This window comes from Vipera ursinii (genome assembly GCF_947247035.1).
Source record: "Vipera ursinii genome assembly, chromosome: Z".
NCBI classification, from domain to species: domain Eukaryota; kingdom Metazoa; phylum Chordata; class Lepidosauria; order Squamata; family Viperidae; genus Vipera; species Vipera ursinii.
The window spans coordinates 39,396,451-39,417,233 of NC_139517.1; the positions used below are offsets into that span (position 1 = coordinate 39,396,451).

The 20,783-nt window shown below is 37.9% G+C and overlaps 1 protein-coding gene across 6 annotated transcripts in view; it reads left to right on the top strand.

The window, feature by feature from the left end:
- The window catches only part of UBTF (upstream binding transcription factor), a 38,752-nt gene extending 20,101 nt beyond the window's left edge, over window positions 1–18,651 (top strand). For 4 of the 6 annotated variants that reach the window (XM_083377063.1, XM_083377066.1, XM_083377064.1 and 1 more), the window contains 11 exons: window positions 3,556–3,597; window positions 4,949–5,062; window positions 5,692–5,847; window positions 7,004–7,159; window positions 7,782–7,892; window positions 8,759–8,847; window positions 9,691–9,880; window positions 11,698–11,745; window positions 13,120–13,203; window positions 14,114–14,245; window positions 17,517–18,651. In XM_083377063.1, coding sequence (XP_083233189.1) covers window positions 3,556–3,597; window positions 4,949–5,062; window positions 5,692–5,847; window positions 7,004–7,159; window positions 7,782–7,892; window positions 8,759–8,847; window positions 9,691–9,880; window positions 11,698–11,745; window positions 13,120–13,203; window positions 14,114–14,245; window positions 17,517–17,630 — 1,236 coding nt within the window. In that variant the 3' untranslated portion in view covers window positions 17,631–18,651. Of the gene's footprint in view, window positions 1–3,555; window positions 3,598–4,948; window positions 5,063–5,691; window positions 5,848–7,003; window positions 7,160–7,781; window positions 7,893–8,758; window positions 8,848–9,690; window positions 9,881–11,697; window positions 11,746–13,119; window positions 13,204–14,104; window positions 14,246–17,516 lie in introns of all 6 variants that reach the window. The other 2 variants (XM_083377065.1, XM_083377067.1) reach the window with 1 other exon arrangement.
- The last annotated feature ends 2,132 nt before the right edge of the window (window positions 18,652–20,783 follow it).

Here is a 20,783-nt window from a genome sequence, read left to right on the forward strand (position 1 = left end):
TGATGCTAAAAATCTGTGTGAATCCACTCCACTTGTTTAGCTCTTTCATGCCCTTTTGTGCCTCATGGCAGCCATTTTATGAAAGGACAGCCATTTTTATGAGATGCCCCAGAATGTAATTCTTAATATTCCAGATAAGAGAAATCTCAAATCTGAGACCATTGTGAACTCATTAATATGGAAAATTAAGTTTGCATGAGTTCTCAAAGCAAAGGGAAATAAACTAAAATTCAAATACATCTCACTGCACTCATCCCGTGGAAGAAGCTGTGCTGATGCAGGTTACTTAGTTCCTGAACAGTCATGTTAGTCACTGCAAGTTTCATCTTGTCTGTAATATAGGAATGTGCTATTTCAGCTACATCAGATGTGCTTAACATGTTGAGGACTGCACCCAAAAGCAGGCAGAGCAGGATTGTTTTTCTCCCAAAATTTTCTTCCAGAAAAAGACTGGAAATTTTGCCTGTACACAGACTAAGAGATTCTGAGGACCACAAACATGCTACTAGCTTTCTGAGTCTGCCTTCTAGTATAGAATGAGAGTGCAATCCAGTTTTCTCCATAATAAAACCATCTCTGGTTCTTCATAAAAACTGGGTACTTTACCCTTATTCACCATTGAATTAAATAAGAGTACAAACGGAAGTCAGTTTCTTAATTTAGCCATTTTAATATACTATATATTTATCAGAATGTGTTTATTTCAGCTAATACCTATTTGGCTTTAATCATCCAATATCAATTACGATTATCTTAGACTTCATTTTGGCCTTTTTTAATTGACATAGATTTGAGTGTAGTTCCTTGTTTAAACCTGAGCACACTGAAACCTCAAATAGTAGTCAATTTATGATAATGGGAAGGAAAAGGACTGATATAGAACAGCTGAAGCAAGGAATTGTTTTAACAAAAATAAGATTAGATTCTTTCCTGTGCCTTCAGAATCTCCATCCATCCATTAGACCAGGGTTATCAAACTTGCAACATCACGTGATGTGTCATGACTTTTTTTCCATTGCCGGCAGTAGGGTGGGCCAGCAGTTTGACACCCCTGCACTAGATCCATAACATCCTCTTTGAATTTGATACTAATAATTGCAGTGGTGATAGCCCATTTTAAATTCCCAGGAAGGCAAAAGTCACAAAGGATGACTTGATCATCCAAGCAGGCTGTTCATAACTTGATTTGATAATAAGCTGAAGCACATCTCAGGACTATTACCTATGAGCTTCTGTGTTTCTGCTATACTTGTAAAATTAAAATTAGAACAATACGTTGAATGTATTATAGCTGAGGCTCTATCTCTCTGTCCTTGTCTTTGTCTCTCTCTCGGCTGGTGGGTGTAGATGCAGTGATCAAAACCTCACTTTTCTCATCATTATTACCTAGTTGTAGTAACAGTAATGCAAGCTCCCCCTCCCAGTCCATCTGGCAAAAATGACCTTGGTTCCCATGGGACATTAAATTGTTTAGACTAGCAAAATTCCTCCGCACCCCCTCCCATCTTTGTGGCAACCTAAAACAAGCAAAATGGCTGCAGCCAGATTCATTGTAGAGTTGACAGTATTACTTTTTAATTGTCATCAGGCATCCTTCTCTTTGCTCTCTTAGTTCAGTAATTTCATTTAGCTTCATTCCTTAAGTATAGATGAACCCTGCCTTTCTCAGAAATAAATTTTAAAAAGCAGGAGCATTACCTCTGATAAACATATAGACACCTATGATACACACATTTTCTTCAAAAAATAAGAAAGCATATATACGCACACACACACATATATACACACACATATACACAACACATAAAACTGCTGATATATATATACATATATATATATATGAGAGAAACTGTGTGTGTGAGAGAGAGAGAGCAACAAGATTAAAACCTTGGGTATATAACCATCACACTTTGTACCTCTCCCCTTGATGTTTAATGAGTTACTATGTACAGTTTGAGTAGAATTCTCTAGAAGTGATTGGACCATCTTTCAAAGAATTCATTAAGTCTGCCAATAAAGAAATCTCCCAGACACCAGAAAATTATTACAATATTTTTGCTTCCCAAGACAGACCTGCAGAAAAGACTGGTAATTCACAAGTGAAAGTACAATTGGTAGTCTGATTATGACAGGAAAATGAAAGCTGGTAGGTGTGCCCTTAAAAACCATTCTGTGGTCTTGGGGCAATCCTCTGTCTTAATTCTATCAAACATTTCTGGCTGGACAAGGTTCATTACTTGTCATGTAGGATTTGAAAATTACAAAACATTTAGACAAAGCAGTCTCCATGTGAATTTCAAGGTCCTCATGTTTGCAAGCTGTGGGTATCACCCAAGCTACTTCTCAATTAATTTATGGAGTATGAAGGCTGATGGGTAACTTGTTGCTAATAGAATCTTAACCCTATTTCAAGTGCCCATTATTAAACATAAATATTCATAATTGGCTGATTTGGGGATGGAATAGCTGAGAAGAAAGTTGAAATCCGGTGGATATCAGTCAGATCATTGCACCCTTCCAGGATCACATTTGGAGTGAAGGTCGACTTCCAGTAACCAACCAGGCATATATCAGTAGTGCTCTTGAGAACAAGCGTTGGATGCTCTTTTGCTACAAGATTTAATTCAATTAGGAAAGACTAATAGGTATAATAGCCCCTACCTTTGTAATGTTTCTGTTTCTTAGTTGCTTTCCCAGACTCTCTTTGATTCTTACAATTCTTATGCTTAAAATTCATCCATACATATTTGATACAAATAAAGCATCAATTAAATACTTGAGGGTTAGAGTAAAGACGAAGCTCTTTATCTTAATAATAATAATGCCGCTTGGGGTGTGTGTGAAAGCCCTAATAAGCAGGCATATACATAGAATGAAGGCTACTGCTAAGCTTGTAAGCCGCCCTGAGTCTTCGGAGAAGGGCGGGATATAAATGGAATTAAAATAAAAAATAAATAAATAAAACTTCATAATTTAAAGAAAGTCTTGGCAATAGTCACCACCTTGTGTACACTTACCATCGTATACATGTTAAAATAGGATGGTGACGTATCCAAAAAATGCTTAGCACTACAGTTCACAGAATACTTCGTAATTAGCTATGCTAGATCAGTAAATGGAAATACATGTCTAGAATACCTGGAGGACATCATGTTGTCTGACCTTGACTTAAAAAAATTATAATTGTAGTGCCCCATTTCATCTTGTTTGGCAGACTTTTTAAAATGAGTGAATTCTTCCTTCCTGTATATTAAATTATTTATGATACTGTCAACTTTTACCTGTGAAATCAGAAAGCAGTAGGGAAAATTCTGTTTACTGAGGACTTTCATTCTTCAAGTGTCTCAGAGCTATTATTTTATGCCAGTTAAATATTTGGTCCCAAATCCAGTAATTCATTAAAATTTCTAGAAACAAATATCTTACAAATTTGTGAGAATCAAGAGAATCAATTTGTTTAGAGAGAGAACTCAGGGATGGAGATAGGAAAAGGAGATGGGGACCATATGGCATACCCAAAAAACTAATTTTATCTTCTTGATATTTTCCTTGTAGAAAAAGAAAGATTATGAAATTGAGCTTTTGCGTTTCCTGGAGGTGAGTATGACCCACAGCACACCAATACACATGTTCGACTATCTCCAATTAAATGAATTAAACTTAGAAAAAGCTTGACATTGGTTGGATCATAATCACTACAACTATTCACTGATTTCAATTTGGCATAGGATGGGAGAATAATCCACTGTTTTCTTGAACTCCTCAGAGTTAAGTTGTTTTTAATTGTTATGGGACTTTGAGACAGCAAGCTGCCCAGAAAATGATCAGCACCTATGTTGCTGTCATCCTGTTTCTTTAAGTCCTCTCCCCATCATTGGCTATAAAAGCTGTTCTGAAAGACAGGTGTTTATGGCTGGAAGTGAAGCAATCTGAAGCAGATAATTGTTTAGTAGCAGTACTCACCTGGAGTAGGAGGATTGATAAGGGGTAGTAGTTGAAATGGCAGCAGGAGTAGTAGAAGTGTGGAAGGATGGGGTAATAGTGAGTGGGTAAATAGCTATGAATGCTTCTTTATTGTCTGGAACCTATTGTCTCTTCGATGTTTGGAGCCCACGAAATTAGACATAGTTAAAAAAAACAATCCTTGACAAGGGCCATAATGACAGAGCTCAAATCTCTGGCCAAAACAGAATTTTCCTTCTTTAGCAAGGAGAAATGAGTTGTTAATTTGCAGTTGCGTTCATGCCACTCTTATTTCTTCAAAATATTTGAGCTTGTATTTCAAAATGCAGTCTAGCAATCTCCACATGTCACATGCCAATCTGTATGATTTGGGTGGATCACACTGGATTTCTTGAGAAGAAATTTTGGACAAATTTCTATATGTTGGAACCTCAGGTCATATAAAACATCCTGAAAAAGATTGTGAGTAGTATACACAAGATTGCATTCATGCTTTCTGTCTCTTCAGCATATTTTATAGGTTTTTCAGTGATTTTTAGAGGAGCTTTCTAACTAAAAGGCAGGGGAGAACAGGTAAAATATTATTACTATGTAGATGTTGTACAAGTAGTTCTTGTTTAGTGACCATAGCTGGAGCTGGCAACTCACTCATTAAGCAAAGTGGTTGCTAAGTAAAATCAGAGCTGGGCTTTACAATCTTACTTCAGCTTTTCTTTGCCTTATAGACCTGCAAATGCAGACATTGGTCACAAAGGTATTTTTTTTATCATTGCCCTAATTGAATGGTTGCTGACTGAGGCAGTCACTGAACAAGGACCACCTGTATTACTAGGGTAGTATCTTCTTGGGAAGCTATTCCTCTCAGAAGAAAACGAATAGGCAGATATAGAGATTTCTGTTGATACTGAAATGGTTGTCATATTTGCTAGGCAGAGAAAATGACAAATACCTCTATAACCCTTTTTTTAATGCCATTATCTTTTAGAGCCTGCCTGAAGAAGAACAACAGAGGGTTTTGGGAGAGGAAAAAATGCTGGGAATAAATAAGAAAGGTGCCACCAGCCCTGCCTCTAAGAAGTCATCACCAGATGCCAGCAAGGTGGGTGACCTACCCATATATTGTGGATATGAATGTACCTTTATGTAGAAACAGCGAAATTAATTTGATCTTTAAACCAGCCTCAAGTCTTCATTTTAAATGGTTACTGGACTTGCTTTAAAAAATTTATTACTAAAAATTAATTACTAAATATGATGCCACCATTCCCCAAACAGTTTGGCAAACCTGGAGAAAACTTACTTAATATATCATCTCCATTTTAATCTAATAATTGTTCATCAGTTAAATAAAATATGTGCGCAAAAGTCTTAACAGACGAACCTTTTTGAGATACTGGATGCGTGAAATTATTGTTTTTAATTATCAATATCATTGTTATATTCAAATACTCATCTTTTAAAAGCTTTTTTTCTTTCATTTTTCATTGCATTAAGGCAACTAAACAAAAATTGTTTTAATCTACAGCCCTACCAATTAAAATTTGATCTCACTGGTATAAATGGCTTCCTCTATTGCTTAATGAAGAAAGATGCTAATTGATTAATCTAGTAAATTTAAGTTTGCAGATCTAAAATTAAATTTCTCCTTTTACTATTTTTTATTTGGTCTTTCCATAATTCAAACACGCAAAATTCCACAACCACAAGTCCCTTTGTGCTCTTTAACAGGGAGGTTCTGAAAAACCCAAACGACCCGTTTCTGCTATGTTTATCTTCTCGGAGGAGAAACGCAAGCAGCTGCAGGAGGAGCGACCCGAACTATCAGAGAGTGAACTGGCACGGTCGCTGGCGCGGATGTGGAATGATCTTTCAGAGAAAAAAAAGGTTGTTTAATCAGTAATGCACATTCTCCTAATTATCTTTTGGGACGGAGGTGTGGGCAACATGCGTTCCTGGATGTCTCAGTCACGTGGATTTTTTTTCTGTTGAAAACTGACCTTCATCCTCATCCCTTTAAAAAAAAACAGGAAAGAAAAACCTGCTGGAAACCTCCAGTAGGTTCTGGGATTTTCCGGAACAAAAATAGGGCCAGTCAGAGCCTATTAGGTATTCAGTAATTGCCATTTCCCAGAAGATTTGTGACTATTAAATAGAGAAGTCTTGAGGCTTGGTTTAGAAGCCTGAGAAGAAGTGTGTGTCCTGTAGGTAATCTCTTTTCCCATAGAGGATTTTAAGTGAGGCCTCACCAATTATTTATAATAAATTATTTAAGTTAAAAAAAATACCTGAAAGGCGCTACACTTATAAATCATGTTTTTTCCTTGCAGAATTTTAATTCTGTAGAAATATATGTAGATATCTAATTTCCATGTGTGTTTTTAATGCATATTTTGTATAATTCAAGTCTCCATCCCCACATGGCTGTATTTTTAATTTTGAAGCACCATGAATTCACTGCAGTAGGGTTTAGACTTAGAACCATGGTGCTAGATCATAAAAAATAAATTCATTATTCTTTTTTTTTTTCAACTATCTGTCTAGAAGCGGAGTTGTTGATGTCTTGGGTAGAATGTATTTTTGTTAGTGCTATTGGCAAACACAATATTCTCAAATTTGACTACAACAGTAGTATTTATCTAACTGTGTGGAATTGTACCTGCATTATATTGTTTTTCTTAGTCGTTTCAGATTATCTGTAGGTATGTTATTGGATTAATGCACAGCTTACATGGAGAAATTGAGTTTGGTTTTTAGGCCCCAGTGCTGCTGGGTCAAATCAACTCTAATATGGAACATTCCCAATACAGCGGTATCCTGCCTCGATAGTTAGCCATGGTGAATAAACCCAAATCATCTGCTCTCATTTTCACTTTTTGGAACTAGTTTAAGATACTTTAACCCCAAATTTCTGTAAAACACTTTCTTTTTCAGAGTTTAATTACACTGGGGTTTAGTCAGCCAACTTTTTTTTATCTTTGCCTAGCTAGTGAATCTTAGTTGACTCATAGATTTTGGCCGTTCTTGCTCTTTCCTTATCTAGGCCAAATATAAGGCTCGGGAGGCTGCCCTAAAAGCTCAGACAGAGAAAAAACATGTTTCCGACAAGGAAGATCGTGGCAAACTTCCTGAGTCACCCAAGACTTCTGAGGAGATCTGGCAGCAAAGTGTTATAGGAGATTATCTTGCCCGCTTTAAGGTAAAAGTGAGAAAAAAGACAGGCATGGTCATAATAGGAAACATCTTCATAGCCTTGAGGTTTCCTCCACAGTTCTTCTCTTAAGATTTTATCAAGTCTTGTTCTGTTCAGTTTGATTTAGGAGGGGAGGGGGAAATCAGTCTAGAACAAAGGAAACAGTCTGAATCCCCTTTCCTGCCCATATTGTGCACTCTAGGGCAAAACTACGAAACATGTATGCCTTCCTTTATTAAGCTTGTTTTTCCCAGTTTCCAATTCTAGCTTCACACATGCATACACAAATACACCTTTTCCTCCTCCTGGCAACTCCTTCAAGGTGGATAATTATTGCCAAGTGCCTTATAAATAGTGGAAAGAACTTGTGGGACGAAAGGATGCTGGGGTGGGGACTTAAAATGAAGATGGAGAGGAAGCGTAGCAGAGGAGAAGACAAGAGGTCAAGCCAGGAAAATACTACATGGAGGGAGAAAAAAAGAGTGAATGTGCTAAGTGATGTGGGTTCCGTGAATAGGAAGACACACATATGTTCTATTTTTGTTTTGAAATGGTTGGAAGCACACCTTTGGAATTATTCTGCAGTTTATTGAGTCCATATAGTTTTATAATACTTCTTTTAACTCAGAACGACAGGGGAAAAGCACTAAAAGCCATGGAAACTACCTGGAATAATATGGAGAAAAAAGAAAAACTTATGTGGATTAAGAAAGCAGCGGAAGATCAAAAACGATATGAGGTATGAGGCATTAATTATACTGTATTAGAGCAAGCATGCATGCATCTATCCTTTCTTTAGGAATGTAGGAAACTGATAATTGAGACGTTCATTATTCCATTCGTTAAGCAGTGATATCCGAGAGGGCTTAGGAAACATACTCTCTGGAACAGCAATCTGAGGACCCAGATTGTTGGGGGCAATTAAGCTGACTTTGTAATAATGCCGCTTGGGGGTGTGTATGAAAGCCCTAATAAGCAGGCATATACATAGAATGAAGGCTACTGCTAAGCTTGTAAGCCGCCCTGAGTCTTCGGAGAAGGGCGGGATATAAATGGAATTAAAATAAAAATAAATAAAAAATAAATAAAATCTTGTTTAAAGCAGCCCTTAAAATCAGGTTCTTCCCCCAGTCTCAGATTAGACTTCACATCAGGTCACATGTGTTATATAGTTTTTAGAATGGATTGTTTTTTGTTCTAGAACCTTCTAATTTTTTTTTACTTGTATCATTTTTAGTATGGAGTTGAGCAACTTTATAAATAAATCTGGCATTGAACAAAGTCCTTTGTCTTCATTTTTTTTAAAAAAAAAACAGTAATCGGATTTCTAGCTGCAGGCAAAAATGTATTTGGAGGTACATTGGAAATATTCCTGTTCCTATTAAACAGGCTATTAAATGGCTGAATAATATTAAGCATTATCTACCCAAAGTGTCAAATTGTTTATTTGACCCAACATTTTAATTTTTAGTATTGTGTATTAAAGTTTATGGTTAAAGGATAAGCAGACCTAATTATTCCTTCCTCATTGAAAACTCAAATATTTTATTAAAAACTCAAGGCAAAGGAAAGGACAGCCGTTTATTCGCCTTTTCCTTTTTGTAGCGAGAACTGAGTGAGATGAGGGCACCACCATGTTCAACAAATGCCTCCAAGAAGATGAAATTCCAGGGAGAGCCAAAGAAACCCCCCATGTAAGTGTTGGCTTAATAGGATACAGAAATGTAGGGTTGTCTGAATTCAGAAGAACCTTTATAGCTTGGCTGCTTAGTACTTAATCCACTCTTTGGGGGTGGAATACACTTTTTCCTTTTGCTTTATTTTATTTATAAGGTACAAGTTTACTATTAAAATAAACTTCTCAAAATTTTAAAAGAAACTTAAGACTAAAATTGTATTGAAGTTCAAGTATACTGTATGCATCTGCACTACTCCACCCTGCACAATTTCATACAATCCAGCCAAACAACAGAATAAAAGGGCCTAATTTACAAACATGTAGTAAAGCAAAATAAGAGTTATAATCACATGAAACCTCTTAATGTCTTTCATGAAATGAAGGGAAAATGTGATTGAACAGGAATCTGGAAATTGTGTCAAAGTATTGTTGCATCTCACTTTATTTTTCTTTTTCTGTTCCTGTTTTGAGTTTGTAAGATCATTGTAAGGACTTTGGGAGGTGGGCAAATGGATGTTTTGCACACTTCGTGGGAATCATACCACTGGAAGTCACAACTCTTTAAGTGTCAGGAAATGGAACAGATGAAACAGATGTTGCTTAATTGGAACTAAGCTTGCCATTATTATAACAATGATCCCAGCCACTAATTATATGGTTTCATTTTTTTCATCTACAAAGCCCTACCTTTGCTAACATTGCTAATGGGTCTAGAGTAGTAACCAAGAATATCTCCCAGCATTAATTCCCAATGATTTATGAAATTGTTAAAAATGAATTACCAGTTCCGAATAGTACTGTTCCACTGAATTGAAAAATAAAGAGTAATAAGACAGTTTTCCTAACTTGTGTATTCCAGGAATGGATATCAGAAATTTTCTCAGGAGTTGCTTTCAAATGGTGAACTCAACCACCTTCCACTGAAGGAGCGGATGGTAGAGATTGGGAGCCGCTGGCAACGGATCTCTCAGAGCCAAAAGGATCAGTATAAAAAGTTGGCTGAAGAACAGCAGAAACAGTACAAAGTGCATCTGGACATGTGGCTGAAGGTGAGTTCTGAAGTGGGGAAAGGATGAGTGTAGGTAAACGTATCATTGATAAATTACAATAAAATACAGACACAATAAAAAAAGTCCTCTGCGAATTTAAATGAAGTTCTCCTTTCTAACTATGAAATACAGCGAGGGGAAAAAGTATTTGATCCCCTGCTGATTTTGTAAGTTTGCCCCCTGACAAAAAAAAATGAACAGTCTATAATTTTAACAGTGAGAGACAGAAAAATAACAAAAAATCCAGAAAAATGCATTCCAAAAAAGTTATAGATTGATTTGCATTTTAATGAGTGAAATAAGTATTTGACCCCTTCGCAAAACATGACTTATTACCTGGTGGCAAAACCTTTGTTGGCAATCACAGAGGTCAGACGTTTCTTGCAGTTGGCCACCAGGTTTGCACACATCTCAGGAGGGATTTTGTCCCACACCTCTTTGCAGATCCTGTCCAAGTTGTGAAGGTTTCGAGGTAGACATTTGGCAGTTCGAACCTTCAGCTTCCTCCATAGATTTTCTATGGGAATAAGGTCTGGAGACTGGCTAGGCCACTCCAGGACCTTAATGTGCCTCTTCTTCAGCCATTCCTTTGTTGCCTTGGCCATGTGTTTTGAGTCATTGCCATGCTGGAATACCCATCCACAACTCATTTTCAATGCCCTGGTTGAGGGAAGGAGGTTCTCACCCAAGATTTGACAGTACATGGCCCTGTCCTTTGTCCCTTTGATGCGGTGAAATTGTTCTGTCCCCTTAGCAGAAAAGTTAAGCATAATCTTTCCACCTCCATGTTTTAATGGTGGGGACGGTGTTGCTGGGGTCATAGGCAGCATTCCTCCTCCTCCTAACACGGCGAGCTGAACTGATGCCAAAGAGCTCAATTTTGGTCTCATTTGACCACAACACTTTCACCCAGTTCTCCTTTGAATCATTCAGATGCTCATTGGCAAACTTCAGATGGGCCTGTGCTTTCTTGAGCAAGGGGATCTTGCGGGCGCTGCAGGATTTCAGTTCTTCACGGTGTAGTGTGTTACCAATTGTTTTCTTGGTGACTATGGTCCCAGGTGCCTTGAGATCATTGACAAAATCCTCCCATGTAGTTCTGGGGAAAATCCATGAGGTGAGATTTTGCATGGAGCCCCAGACCGAGGGAGATTGACAATTAGTGTTTCTTCCATTTGTGAATAATCGCACCAACTGTTGTCACCTTCTCACCAAACTGCTTGGCGACAGTCTTGTAGCCCATTCCAGCCTTGTGTAGGTCTACAGTCTTGTCCCTGACATCCTTGGACAGCTCTTTGGTCTTGGCCATGGTGGAGAGTTTGGAATCCGATTGATTGCTTCTGTGGACATGTGTCTTTTATACAGGTTAACAAGTTTAGATTAGGAGCACTTCCTTTAAGAGAGTGCTGCTAATCTCAGCTCGTTTCCTGTATAAAAAGACACCTGGGAGCCAGAAATCTTGCTGATTGATAGGGGATCTAATACTTTTTTCAGTCATTAGAATGCAAATCAATTTATAACTTCTTTGAAATCCGTTTTTCTGGATTTGTGTTGTTGTTATTCTGTCTGTTGAAATAAACCTATATCTAGAATTGTAGACTGATCATTTCTTTGTCAGTGGGCGCAAATGTACAAAATCAGCAGGGGATCAAATACTCCCCCCCACACACTGTACTGCTCTCCATTATCAGTGACACAAAGTTATGTGTCCTTTGCGACCTTTAATTCAGATTTCTCAAGTCACCTTCATCCTCAACTGTCCTGCTTCGCCAATTGTCTTTTAATCTTGGTTTTCTATTCTCATCTTTTTTTTACAGACCTTGTCACCGCAAGAGAGAGCTGCCTACAAAGAGCATACCTCCAGTGTTAGTATTTTACAAGTATTTGTGGAGGGAGATTACATATCTGTTGTGTTGAAAAGGATGTTTCTTGAACTTTTTGCATGAAATGAAACATAGCTTGGAAAGGGCTGGAGCTCTGAGGAAGGTGGCATTATCTGCCAGGCATTTCAGGATCCATATTGTGCAGCAAATTATTGATATAATGGAACATGAGGGGGTGAATGTTTTCAGAGTTAATAGAGTTTTAGGTTCATGATATGCTGTCATTGAGGATAGCAATACTGAAGTGGCTACTATTGGAACTGCACAGTAGAATACAAACAGAGTTTATGACCATTCATCCATTTGCAACTTTTTAGTCCCAAGTATATGTGCTCAGGGCTGGCATGAAACTTTAATTAGAAGATGGTGCCTTCTTAAAGCACTTTAATTGCTATGAATATTCATGCTGAGGGTGAAGTTTTGTTAGACAACCAATAATTTGTCCAGGAATTCTAACCATATATATGTTTAGTTTACCCTTCTCAAGCTGATGCCTTCTAGAGATGATACAGGACAACTTCCATCATCAGCAGAAATACAGTCAAGTTGGGGAAGACCAAATTAGGTGATATATGTGCTGGCTGCCTTTCACCTGCATGTTCACCAGAGGCTACTACATCAGGATAGAATAAAAGTTAGCAAAAACTACTGTACAGAGGCTGTAACGTGAGAGAATGTGGTCTGGGTACAACTGTTTAGAAATTGCTGGCTTAATAACCAAAATGAAAGAAGCAGGTATGCAATCAATTTTCAGTTATGTAAAATGAAATTCAAGGGAAATTGGTGGTAGTGGTATGTCAGGAGTGGACAAATTGTAGTCTTCAGATCCTATTTTATGGCTCTTGCAGGCCCCTTCTGACCCTTACTGCTGAATCTGGTGATATAACTGCATGCCATTTGGGGCTAGAAAAGAGATAAAAACAGAGATGTACCCCAAAATAGACACATCACTAAAAACAAAGAAAACCACCAAAATATGTCTCCCCAAGAGCAATCTCAATCACATGGCAGTCCTTTGTCTGCCCCAAAGTATTAAAAGTAATCCTTGGCCAATTCTGCAGTAAAGGATAAATGTTCTTTCTCCTGGGGAGAAAGAAGAATTCTCTAGTTGAACATTATATTTGGGTGGAATGGTGAAGTTAGTTTTGTCTTCAAGGCCTTTTCACTTTATCTATTTTGGCATCAGATTCCACAGTGCCATATATTCAGAGGTAAGTTTGAGGGTCACAGGCTATAAATTAAGTAAGGATAAAAGATGTAGCCAAGGGAAATTGTGCTTCCTTTAGACTGATTTGTGAAAGGAGTACAGTCTCCCATGTTGATTTTCTCTCTTACCTTCCACTTCTATCTCATCAGAAACGTAAGAATATGGGAAAGATGCGGGGCCCAAATCCAAAAATGAAACCTTCAATGCAAGCCAAATCAGTAAGTATCTTAATAGTGCCATGTCTCTGTTATTATTACCTGGTGAAAAATTCCAAACAAAAATTTTCTGAGATTAGCTGGTATTTTCAAAGTAGTAATGGAATCCTGAAAATAATGTAAAATCCAGAAACTGTGTACCCAATAATTGATTGTTTGGGGGTGGGGCGGGTGGTTTCAGCAGAAATAAGAGCAGAACAATATTTTTACAGCTGATGGATCTTCTAGCTAAGCTAAACTTCCTTTTTATCTTTTTTCTTAGAGATATAATCTTCCAGAAGTGTACAATGTTCATATTCAAAGTGGGAACATTGCTTCAGATCTAGAGGAGTACTTGGCAGCTCTTTAAAGAAACTTGTCTTTTCCTGATCTTTCAAGACAGTTATGTAGTTCTAGGGAAATGGAATGATAAGCCTCTGGTTGTACCCATTTGCTACCTTCATAACTCAAAACCATATATTCTTGGGATAAGGCAGCTATTATGCAAGAAAAGGTGTGGCACACTAGATCCAAGGCACTTTCCTATTTTGGATCTTATTACAGCAGTTTTAAATTTCCCCATTAGTTCTCTTTCTGCCAATTAGCAATAAGGGAAAAATTGTCCATTGCAGCCATAGGGCAACAATGTTATTTGCTAAGTGCCTTGGAATGCTTGCGTGCTTATTTGAATCAAATTAAGCTGCAGTTTCATCAGTTAAGTTCAGTTAAAGAGAAAGTTACAATTTGTTTTATATTACTCCCATTACCATGGTAATGAGAAAGCTATGACCCTGCATATATTTACTATTAACTATGCACATTCTATTTTAGAAATGGGAATATGTTTGGCTGCTTCAGATTTAATTCATTGTAGGCCTCACGAATACCTGCCCTTCAGTTTAAAACTAGTTTCCTTTCAATCTACTCTCTATAACCACAGGAATCTGAGGAAGATGAAGATGAGGAGGAAGAGGAGGAGGAGGAGGAAGAAGAAGAGGAGGATGAGAATGGTGATTCCTCTGAGGAGGGAGGAGAGTCTTCAGATTCAAGTAGTGAAGAGGAAAGTGAAGATGGGGAGGAGGTAAGGCTCTGCTTATCCCCAAGAGCTTTAGACATTGCGACTCCCTCAAAGTACCTCTATCTTCAGAATAGAGCAGTTTCTACTTTCAACAAAGCATCACGGCAGTGGGAATTTCTTTTAAACTTCTCTTAGTGAAATATAACTGAAATATTCCAGAAAGCCACAGTTGTAAAAAATGGTTTATTTTTTGAAAGATATTTTTCAGATACACAGTAAAAACAAGATGAAGTTGAAAAAAGTCACTTCAAACGTGTTTTGCAAATTAGCTGTAAGAATGGCAAGTTTTAGGGCAGTGATTCCTTACTGGCTCAACTTTGCCTACTAATGAGTGGTCCCATTAACAAATAGTTATCAGAATAACAATGTTAGAATAGTATGAACTAAAACACTTTGTACTGGGCATTTGGGGTAATGTTTGTAAAGTCTTAATTAATAGTGCTTGTGAGCATTGATTAGAAAGCTTTCCCTTATACTGAGCAGCAATAGTTGGTCCCCTACTATCTAGAATGAGACAGCCTAATGGAAGCCAGATGTTGGCACATCTACATTGGTTTTTGTACACACTGAAAAATGAGCAGTTGTATTCTGCCAAATGTAAAATTACAAAAATTGAGCAAGTTTGTTAACTGACATAATGAGGTTATCTTTTTTGTGAATAGCCAAGACATGACATACACAGGATTGCCCAACAGTGAATTTTAACAGTTCCTCTAACCGATCCTCAAGTAATCAAAATTGCTGCTTCCTCACTGATAATATCAGCAGAGAAACAACAGTTTTTAATTCATCCTGGAGTCACAATGGTGGCAAACCCCTTCAAGATCTAAAGAATCCTCCTGGCTGTGTTTTGACAACAGCACAAGGATGGCAAAGATACAGAATAGAACTGTATATAATTTCAATAAACTTAGAGAGACCTTGGGAAGAATTCCATGGTTGAGAATCCTAAAGGGGAAAACAACTCAAGAAGCTTGTGAAATTTTGAAAAGTGAGATAATAAAAGCCCAGTCTAGCACAATACCAACAAAGAAGAAAAATAACAGCTTTCAAAAGAAACCAGCGTGGCTGCATAAAGAACTCTCTGATAAACTGAAAGATAAAAAGGACAAGTATAAGAAGTGGAAAGAGGGGCACATAACTAAGGCAGAATATCAGCAAACAGCCCGTGCCTGCAAAGATGAAGTGAGGAAAGCTAAGGCTCAAAATGAACTAAGGCTTGCAACCAAAATCAAAAATAACAAAAAAAGCTTCTTTCAACATATAAAAAACAAGAAAAATGTTAAGGAAATCATTGGTCTATTAGTGGAGGAAAGTGGCAAGAAGGTGACAAGCAATAGGGAGAAAGCAGAACTCGTTTTTTGCATCTGTTTTTACACAAAGGGAAAAAGCAGTCCAACCTACCAAAACCAGTGCCATAAAAAACAGAATAGAAACACAAGTTAAGATAGGCAAGAAAATGGTAAGTGAGCACCTGTCCAGCCTAGACGAGTTCAAATCACCAGGACCAGATGGATTACACCCTAAGGTTCTCAAGGAACTGGCAGACATGATCTCAGAACCACTGAACTATATTTTTCAAAGATCCTGGAACACTGGGGAACTACCAGAGGACTGGAAGAGAGCTGATGTAGTTCCCATATTCAAAAAAGGGGAAAAAATAGATCCAGGAAACTACAGACCTATCGGCCTGACCTCAATACCTGGGAAGATTCTGGAAAAGATAATCAAACAACAAATCAGCGAACACCTTGATGGAAACAAAGTCATCACTAAAAGTCAACATGGGTTTGTCAAAAACAGATCATGCCAGACAAATCTTACTGCATTCTTCAACCAAGTGACAAAATTAGTGGACCAGAGGAACGCTGTAGATATAATTTACTTGGGCTTCAGTAAGACATTTGATAAAGTAGATCACAACCTACTACTTGATAAGATAGAAAAATGTAGGTTAGATAGCATCACCACCAGATGGATTTGTAGCTGGCTGACAGGCCGTACTCAGCGTGTGGTCCTCAATGGGACTGCATCTACATGGAAGGAAGTGTGTAGTGGGGTGCCCCAGGGCTCTGTTCTGGGCCCAGTGCTCTTCAACATCTTCATTAACGATTTGGATGAGGGGATAGATGGGGAACTCATCTAATTTGCAGACAACACCAAGCTGGCAGGAATAGCCAATACTCCAGAAGATAGGCTTAAAATACAGGAGGATCTGGACAGACTCGAACACTGGGCGCTATCTAACAAAATGAAATTCAATGGTGAAAAAAGTAAGGTTCTACATTTAGGCAGGAAAAATCAAATGCACAGGTATAGTATAGGTGGTACCTTGCTCAATAGTAGTAACAGTGAGAGGGATCTTGGAGTCCTAATAGACAATCACTTCAGTATGAGCCAGCAGTGTGTTGCAGCTGCCAAAAAAGCCAACACAGTGCTAGGCTGCATTAACAGAGGGATAGAATGAAGATCAAGTGAAGTAACTAATACCACTTTAGAATGCCTTGGTAAGGCCACACCTGGAATACTGCATCCAGTTTTGGTCACCACGATGTAAAAAAGATGTCGAGACTCTAGAAAAGGGTACAGAGAAGAGCAACAAAGATAATTGGGGGACTGGAGGCTAAAACATATAGGGAACAGTTGCTGGAATTAGGTATGTGTAGTTTAACAAAGAGAAGGATGAGGGGTGACATGATAGCAGTGTTCCAATATCTCAGGGGCTGCCACAAAGAGGGAGCCAAGCTATTCTCCAAAGCACCTGAAAGCAGGACAAGAAGCAACGGATGGAAACTAGTCAAGGAGAGAAGCAACCTAGAACTAAGGAGAAACTTCCTGACAGTTAGAACAATTAACCAGTGGAACAACCTGCCTCCAGAAGCTGTGAATGCTCCAACACTGGAAGATTTTACGAAGAGACTGGACAGCCATTTGCCTGAAATGGTATAGGGTTTCCTGCCTGAGCAGGGGGTTGGACTACATGACCTCCAAGGTCCCTTCCAACTACTACTACTACTACTACTAATTATTATTATTATTAATATTATTATTATTATACTGGCCTTTGTTAGCCAAATTTTTGCTGCCGGTTGACAGTCTGTAGCCTATGAGCTAACAACCTTTTGAAAGGGTGAATAGATACTTTTTAAAAACTGGGATTCTACTTGTCCTTGTCCTGTCAGATTTACAGGAAGAGTGTTTCCGGTTCTCATTGTACCTTCCCCATCACCAACCCCCTTTGGCTTGCTCTGTAACTCGTCTCTTCTTTTCCCAGAATGAAGAAGAGGATGACGAAGAGGATGATGATGACGATGAGGACAATGAATCGGAAGGCAGCAGCAGTTCCTCATCCTCTTCAGGAGACTCTTCTGATTCGGACTCCAACTGAATTGTCTTTCATCTTCCACCTTCCTTGCTGTACTTTATTCGGTTTTCTTTTTCCGGATAATAGTAACATTGCAGCTGGAGATCTGGGATGGGGAGGAAACAGAGGGGGGGGGAATCACTGTGGTTTAATTCACTTCCTTTCTTCACAAGCCTCACACTGCATTAACAGTGTGTGGCTGTGGGGGAGAGGAGCAAGGGGCAGGGTACACAATAGCTGACAACCAGCAGAGGGGTGTACTTTTCCTTTTTTTGTGGGTGATGATAGTGTGGGAAAAGAATTTCATTATATAATCCCTTCTTCCTCCTTCCCCTTAAATCTCCGTTTATGAGAGAGAACAGGGGTCATTGCAAAATCCAGATCCCTTTAACTACTTTTCCCCCTCTCATTTTCCATCCCTCTTTCAATCCCCAGTTCTAGCCACCAGCTTTGGGACTTTGTACAAATTCTTTTTTAAACAACAACATGGCAATGAGAGACATTTCCCCTCTTTTCTCCACCAACCCCAGCAAACAGCCAAGAAGAGATGGATTCTGAAAGAGCACGAGCTGTGGCAATTCGCTAGTGAGCCCTATCGCTCCTCAAAATGGACAATCTTGTATAGTCTCGATCTTTCACATTTTGACAAAAAGAGAGAAAGAAAACAAAATGGCTGCAGCTGCACTTAGCAATTTCCTGTGACAAACTGGATATCCAGCATTTCCTGCTGAGGGAAATGAGGGTTGGGGGGTCATATTTTGTGTGAGTGTGTTGCAAGGGTCAAGGGATAGAAGAGGGACTGAAGAACAGGATTTTTTTATTATTTTTTATTTTTTTGCAAAGGGGGAATGTCTGGCATACTGTTGAAGATGGGGAGAATTTCAAGAACTGACTTTATTTTGCTGGAATGGACTTTTCTGCCATTTTTCTGACCAGCATTTGGATAAAAGACCGTAGTAGCCAGACCCCTTTGGGTTGATGTTGTTGTTAATATATATATTTTTTTTTACAATGAAGTGACCAATAATTGTACCAAAATGGGGCATTTTGTTGACTGTCTTTGGGAGGGGTGGTTGGTTGTGGGGATCATATGTGTCATTAGCATTTTTTTAAAAAAATATTTTATAAACCAAGTAAGACAACCATCTTTTTTTACAACAAAACGTTCCCTCTTTGAGATTAACCTCTTTACATGTCTTTTACTGAATGCAGAATCCAGTAAGATCTTGCGAAAAATGATTTCTGTGAGACTGTGTAATGGAGAAATACAGATGTATGCTTTTTTCTCAACATGTTTTGAACACACTGAGCTGAATTTTCATTCAACTCTGAACAGAAATGTGTCAGGAAAGGACCAGGCACACAAGTTTTCTCTTCCTGCCCCAATCCCCTCTTTTCTTTAGCATGGCTTTTAAATATCTGTGGAAGTTCTGTAAATTAAGCTATGATTTAGGAGAAACTAGCTAAGCATATAAATTACAAATAGCCAATTCTAGCTTGGTTTTTTAAATCATAGGCGAAGTTAATAATATTTTGTATGTAGGCATTGCAATAAAACAAAGTTAAGTGATAACAGGAGTGAAAGATTCCAATCTTGGATTTCATAGCTACATTGAATTTTTAAAAAGGGTGGCAATCATATAAGAAAGGTTTGAGAATAAGCTCCTAAATCATCTTCAAATAGGCCAATATATTTGGAAAAAAAAACAAGTTACTATCTTCAAACCAAGAACTATTGTAACCTACTATTCATTGGACAATTTAATTTTTAGGAGATAACTTTTTTCCTATTTTGTGTTTTCACCTTTTTAGCTTTTTTATTGAAAAACTTTTCTGTTCTTACAACATTTCTACATTTTTATAATCACAACCAGTTAAGTATGAGTTAGAATAATCGGCAATCTTAATTTTCAGGGATCCTGCCCAGGACTATAGGAGGCATGATTGAGCCCTTGTCTGGAAAGGATTGAAAAAATAATTTCACCCCTCACTCATCATGAAAAAAGAGACATTTTCGATCCTGTCAGCTCTAGTGGCCAAAACAGGACACGGAGAAAGACAAATTCTGTCTTCATTGATAAAAGAGCCATAAGCCACTCTGCCACCATTCGTTCCTGATTTTTCATCTGGTTGACATGGGAACCTCATAAAGGAAGGGTGTGATTGTTTCCAGGTCAAGTTTTTCTTGCTGCTTCCTTCCCTGACTATGGTTAACAGGCTCAGAAAATTATTCTGTTTCTTGAAAGAAGTGCCAGTGTGTGAATCCTTCTGAAAATTAGGTCTCACTACCCTTCTTGTCCAAATATCGGTATAGGCACAGATTACCTATTGTCACTTGGTGAATATAAATGGACTTGAAATCGCAATAAGTGAGCGGAAGAACTCTGCATTTGGATGTGAAAGCAAAACAAATTCTACAGCATATTTCAATCTCATCATTCAAAGGAAACAACCCATATTCCAAATAAGTGGTTTAGATTGCCTACTAAAAACCCTCACAAATATGTGTTTGCCACACTCAAGGGAATATGCATCCTATACACACAAATGTATGCATGCACACATACTATATGTAAATATAATTTCTGGTTTTCAGGTGGGTAAAGACAACCTGAACTATGAAGTTAGATGGGAAAGCTTCCAGTATTTAAAAGGTCAATATCTTTATGACTACATTTCCCCCTTCTGAATACTAAGGATTATATTTTTGAGGACAACTGTGATTTAACTAACATAGCATCCTAAAATCATCCTGCCCTTTTCCAAATAAGTGAAGAAGCAAACAATAACAGATGTAACAAAAATCAGTAAAGAGAGAAGCATCTGTGGTGACCTGGGATAGTTTTTATACTTCAGTTTATAATCAATTAGATGCTTCAAAAGTTTTTGAGCTATAGAAAAAAAATGTTACTATTTCATAACACCGCTCTTCACAGAAGTAAATACATCAAGGTAAAAGGAATAAGCTAGATTTTGGGTGCAAGGTATCGAGTTGGGTTCATGAATGGCTTTCGGGGTATGAAAGTTCACGTTCACTATTAAACTCCATATTACATGCTAGAAAAAAAATTAAAACTGCATATATTATGCAACTCTATATGGTCATAGTCTATTTTGCCAGTTCTTAGTTTGTGACTGAAAACTAGAGTTATAAGCATGGAAGACCCATCTGTTAAA